This window comes from Microcaecilia unicolor, chromosome 10 (assembly GCF_901765095.1).
Source record: "Microcaecilia unicolor chromosome 10, aMicUni1.1, whole genome shotgun sequence".
NCBI lineage: Eukaryota > Metazoa > Chordata > Amphibia > Gymnophiona > Siphonopidae > Microcaecilia > Microcaecilia unicolor.
In genome coordinates this window covers 141,292,684-141,298,683 of record NC_044040.1, presented here as the reverse complement: position 1 = coordinate 141,298,683, position 6,000 = coordinate 141,292,684, and the positions used below count along the sequence as shown (strand labels likewise).

Here is a 6,000-nt window from a genome sequence, read left to right as displayed (position 1 = left end):
AGGCTGGGCTAGAGGGCTGGGGCTAGTGGCAGGAACAGGCCAGGCTGGACAACTGGAACAAGCAGGGCTGGATGTTGGAACAAGGTAGGAATACTGGAACAAGTAGGACCGGGTGCAGGAGCAAGCAGGGCTGGAACTGGCAAGGCAATGAACACTGCAGTAAGAACAACTCTAGAAGCCTGTTGCCACGGCACTGGTGGAGTGTAGAGCACTTTCTTAAATATCCCTAGCCAGGAAGTGAGATCATCTGACAGTGCCCCATCTAGGGCTATAAAAGGGAAGTGCAGCAACCAGTAAGTAAAGACTCATAAGACTCTAGGCGTAGAATGCTGCAGCACTCTAGCGGTTTCCTGAACCAGGTGAGGGGCATGACACCCGTTAGCCACCACTTGTGATGTTTAGTGTCAAAGAAGGACAATTTAAATATATACAATCATGTGAAACATGGTGAATACAACAAAAAATATATATCAAAAAGCACAACTTGCTGTACTTTGCAGGTGGTGGCTACAATGCAGATGAGTACCCCATCTGTGAATTTTCAGCAGTACCATATGGATAATGGTGGTGAAAATTCTTACAGACTGCACCAACACTATTCTCTTTTTTTTCTGTCCTAAAATTGCTCAGGCAGAGAGTGGCTGAACATTACCGTATCTATACAGCAGCACAAATCACTAGTGTACATGTATATTGGACACAGCTACTCCTGTGGATAGCAGTGCTAAATGCATGTGGATGATTTAAATGTCAAAGCTGGTGTTTAAACATTGGGTTGCATCAATTTTAGATGTCTGCATATACTATATATAAACAAAATATATTAAACGCCCAGTTACACAATCTAGGTCAAGCAAGCGTTCATTCAAAAATAACCAAAACAGAAGTCATTTAATTAAAAAAAAAAAGACACATTTTATTTACAATCAAGAACACTTAGTTGGAACTATGCAAACACAGACACAGGACCTAAATCAGGAATCTCATGCGGCTATAGGCACTGTCTCTGTTACCTGCTTTCAATGCTCAATATGAACCACAAGCACAGTGATATTATCTGCTGAACCACGACGCACTGCCTCATTGGCCAGTCGATTACAGGCAGTTTCATAGTGGGTGTCAGTTGAAGGCTTTCCTTCTCTCGTCTGGACCTTTTCATCCTGCTTAGAGTACAAATACACAGAAATCAGTCCTTTGCTTTCCCAGCTAACCTTTTGATAAGTTGTTCGGTAGCACCAAACCTTCACCTCAGTGGTTCTTCTGACCCACATGTAGCTTCATTTCATGATCTCTGCCTTTTCACATATAAACTAATATCCCAACCTCATAACACTCACCTCCTTGCCTCCATACCAAGATCCTCCAATCTCCTAAACAAGATTTGCTGCAATGTTCTAGTGCAGCCCTTTCTCTTTCTTTGGCTGCACAATTCTCTCTTTTCTTCTCACTAGGACAGTACCATCTGAGTAGTTTAATTTCTGTCTACATTTTCAGGCACCTTTCCTACTGTTCTACACTCACATTAACTTTGTCATAAAACAACTTTCCTCATTTCACATCCAGGAACTTTTTACCCTCCCTTCAACAGCATTCTAATTATTTCTCCCTTTTCTTACCTCCACACAGGAAGCAATAAAGGTTACTGCTTCTTCTGGGGTAAATGCTTTAAAAAGGCCATCACATGCAAGCAAGATGAACCTGGAACAGAAATGTGAGAACAGGTGTTTAAGGTAAAAAAGAACTGTTCCTATATTGCCAAAAATCTACCATGATCCTGTAGGCTTTCACTTTATAGAGATGTGAGAGAATTTAGACCTGCACCACCTCACCAAACTACACTTAGCTTCTGAGATTTCATGGGACTAAATCTCACAGTGACATATTTGCAGTTTTAAAAACATACAATCAGAATTCTTGGAGGGCATGGGCAAAATTCAAGGGATGTAAATAGCTGAACACAACTCAGACTGGTACTGTTTCCGTTTCTATAAGTGTCCATTTCTATTTTTATGTATCAGTTTTCAAAGATAAACACAACGCTTTATATGCCCAGCATCTGGTAAAGGTTTTACCTGTCATTATATGTTAGCTGGCAGCGTTTAATATCTGGTGTACAGATGACACCACAGCGCTTGTATTGTCCATCACCAAAGGATCTGGAAACCTCCAACACACCCAGGACTCTGCCATCTCTTAGGGTAAAAAAGAAAAACTGTCAGCATATTCTCAAGTATTGCGTCATAAATCAAACTATTGAAAGCAATTTTCAATCTGCCTGCATATTTGCAAAGTCCTTGTACAATTTTTACAGACTTTGCATCAAATTTCAAAGTGGAATTACACATATAGTTTCACTCTGAAAACTGCTTAAGGAAAAGAGTATGCATACACATCTGCACTTCCCTTTTTCTGTAGGAACTTTTTCCCAAGTAAAACAATGTATATACTGTTAAAATTCCTTAGGAATTATGTGCATATTTCCGAGCCTTGCCCCAACACCACCCCTCAAAATGCTTTCCCTCTACTTTAAGGTTACATGCAAGTAAATTATACATGCAGTAACACTACACATATATTTTACCTGAAGTAAGGGGAAGGCATTTTTAGGGGTAGTGTTGGAGCAGGCTCTGGAAATATACACATACTTAAGAATTTTTAAAAAGTACATATTCTTTGCTACTGTTTTACCCACAGGAACTTTAAAAATTGCCCTAACAAAAGACAAATCAGCAGATCAATTCTGGATTCTAGTCTTCAACAAAGAAAAATGCAAGTTTCTTGTGGTCAGTACTACATTTAAACCAAAGAATCAAAAGGGCTTTTTAAGGTTAAATTAGGAAGTATCTTAAGTTTCTGCATAAGATGAAATTCCTTCAACCTGAGGCATCTTTGTCAGTGGCACCAACACTTTGGCAACTCTTCAAGACGTGCATTTTATTGTTCAGTGATAAACAGAAAGGTGAGAAAGAAAAGAAACAAGAATACTAAGACTAGCATGGGGCAGCAGAGGGAACAGAAGATCTACAGATTAGGGAGAAACTAGTGGACATATGGAGATGAAAGGCGGTGGCAAGCAAGATAAAATACAAGGTGGCAAATCAGAACTCTACTTCTATATGTTAAATTTTTAAGTTAGCTGAAATGTCCTATACATTTTTATGGTAAACCATCATAGAAATTCTTCACCTAATATGTCTGTTTTCAGTGTGGGTAAAAATGTTTAAACATCTAGCACACCTTATCAACATTCACAGAAAAAAGTATTTTATTTTTGTCTCCATTTTATTTTGCTGTCTTTTCTGTGATTAGTAGGCTCATTAGCTATTGTCTTTGCCCCCTTTGCTCACCCTTCAGTACTGGGCACACACTCACATTCTTCTCACCTCCTAAGGAAATTGCAAGCCAATTACCTGATGCTCTGGCGCCAGAGGATTGTGCTGCTGAAATGCCTTCACTATGACAGATGAAAGGTTTTGAATATGAGCCAAACACATTTTAAAAGTTTTTCAGGATTTAAAAAGTAATTCAAATGCCAGGTACAACGAGGATGTCACTGTAGTGAGGGCTTTTAACAGCCCATCTATTATCACTTACAAACCTTAGTGTCTGGGTGCCAGGCATAAATAAGTTGACAATATAATTGTTCTATAGACACAGGAATGTGGAACAATACTGCCCACGTGTCTGTCTGCCTGCATATATAGAAAGAAGACACACTAAGGAGTTATTTTATTAATCAAGAATATATATGTACATATTAACATATTCTTGTAACTATTAATAATGTGATATGGCTTACCACTGTCAGAACTAATGATGTTTTAAATCCATCTTTAATAATAGAAAGGACTTTGCTCTGCTCCAGAAAAGCATTTATGGACTGGTACAAGCAAGCAACTATAAGGTCTATGTTCCCTCCTTTTTATGAATAATAATATTATTACTACGTAACCACTTTATATATGTGTAATTTTTCTTTATTTTCTACTCAATATTATTTTCCACACTTCAAATATGTGTTGTCACCCTATATTCTACCTCTTGTATTGTCCTACTACATTCTCTCGTACCATTCACACTAACTACATGTGAAACAAAGTTCTATACATGCTATCCTGGAAAACCTTGTATCTGGATAGCATGTATAGAACTTTGTTTCACATGTAGTTAGTGTGACTGGTACGAGTGAATGTAGTAGGATAATACAAGAGGTAGAATATAGGGTGACAACACGTATTTGAATTGTGGAAAATAATATTGAGTAGAAAATAAAGAAAAATTACACATATATAAAAAGTGGTTAAGTAGTAATAATATTACTATCTATATTAATAAATCCCACCTTGAACGTTCTGAAGCTCACTCCAAGGCAGAGAAGCACAAAAATCCTGTAGTCTTCGTAGGCTAGGACCAGTCACCCTCACTCATAGACCCGCCCTCAGCCACGCCCCCATCTGTACATAAAACGCTACCTCAACATTCTGAAGACACCCTGCTGAAGCCATCTGCAAAATCCCTAAACAGTTCGTTAGTTCATGGTGGTGAAGCCATCCAACTCACCATGTCTCTCTGCCCCGCCCTCGAGGGCGGAACACAGAGAGTAAAGGGATCCATAAAGGCATCCCTACCAACTGGCAACCCCCTCCAACAAACAACGACCCAGGCAGGGGGAGTGTTTCCGTACTCCTCCCCCTGTCTAGGAATTGCTACAGACTGCTGGCAAACTCCCCAACCACATAACCACAAAAGCCACCCGCAACCCCCCCCCCCCCACAAACACACACACACAAACACATAAACACACACACAAACAGCCTCGACGGTGCACCTCTAAGTGCCCCCCCGCCGCATCACCCGCAACAACCCGTGCAACGGGGCATCAGAAAGCCCCTACCCCCCTCGCCGCATCACCCAACCCCTCCCCCGCCGCTTCACCAAGCCCCTCTCCCCCCCCCCCACAGACTGCCTCGCCACCCGCGACCGCTAATACAAACTCTGTCCGGCGGCTGCTGCTGCTTCTATTCAGCAGCAGCAGCAGCCCGTACATAAAGAAAACAAACAAACAAAAAAAACGCACCTCCGTGGAGAACCATCTCACATTGGCTGACGTCTCTGCAGCCGCTCCTCCTCTCCCCTCAACGTCAGTGCCCCTGCCGGAAGACCCCGGAGAAACACCAAGACGTCAGAGGGGAGAGGTGGAGCGCATGCTGAGACTTCAGCCAATGCGAGATGCTTCTCAACGGAGGTGCGTTTTAGGAGGATTTTTTTTTTGTTTGTTTTATGTACGGGCTGCTGCTGCTGAATAGCAGAAGCAGCAGCTGCCGGACACAGTTTGTATTAGTGGTTGCGGGTGGCGAGGGGGTTGATGAGGGGGGAGGGGCTTGGTGATGTGCCATGGTGGGGAGGGGTCGGGTGATGCGCGAAGGGGGGGACAAGGGGCTTTCTTTGGGTGCTGCGCCGGCTGGGGGGGGGGAAGGGGGGTCTCGCTGGACATGGGTGGCTGGAAGGAAGCAGGGGGAGGGGAGGGTCGCTGCACATGGGTGGCTGCAGGGGGGGCAGGTAAAAGGGAGATGGGGATGGGGCTCCACACACCACATGGGTGCCTGCAAGGGGGGCAGGGGATACAGGACGGACACTGCAGGGCGGGCAGGGGGACAGAAGGGTTGGTGGTCATCAGGGGAGACAGGTGGGTCGATGGACATGGCTGGCCACAGTGGGGGGAACAGGGAAAAAGGATAGGAGCATCCTCAGACATGGGTGGCTGCACAGGAGAGGAGGGTCGCTGGACATGGGTAGCTGCAGGGGGGGCAGGGGAGAGAGGAGGGATGCTGCACATGCATGCCTGCAGGGGGACAGGAGGGATGCTGAGGGGGGGGGGCCTGAGACCACATGGGTGGCTGCAGGGGGAGCAGGGGAGACAGGAAGGACGCAGCAGGGGGAGAGGAGGGTTGATGGGCATGGGTGGCTGCAGGGGGATGCTGGACATGGGTGGCTGCAGGG

The 6,000-nt window shown here is 44.1% G+C and overlaps 1 protein-coding gene across 11 annotated transcripts in view; it reads right to left on the bottom strand.

Moving 5' to 3' along the window:
- Positions 1–900: 900 nt before the first annotated feature.
- The window catches only part of ILKAP (ILK associated serine/threonine phosphatase), a 109,107-nt gene continuing 104,007 nt past the window's right edge, over positions 901–6,000 (bottom strand). For 10 of the 11 annotated variants that reach the window (XM_030215831.1, XM_030215820.1, XM_030215823.1 and 7 more), the window contains exons 8-10: positions 2,073–2,192; positions 1,617–1,698; positions 901–1,163 (exon numbers count right to left, since the gene is read on the bottom strand). In XM_030215831.1, coding sequence (XP_030071691.1) covers positions 1,020–1,163; positions 1,617–1,698; positions 2,073–2,192 — 346 coding nt within the window. In that variant the 3' untranslated portion in view covers positions 901–1,019. The remainder of the gene's footprint in view (positions 1,164–1,616; positions 1,699–2,072; positions 2,193–6,000) is intronic. The other variant, XM_030215821.1, reaches the window with a different exon arrangement.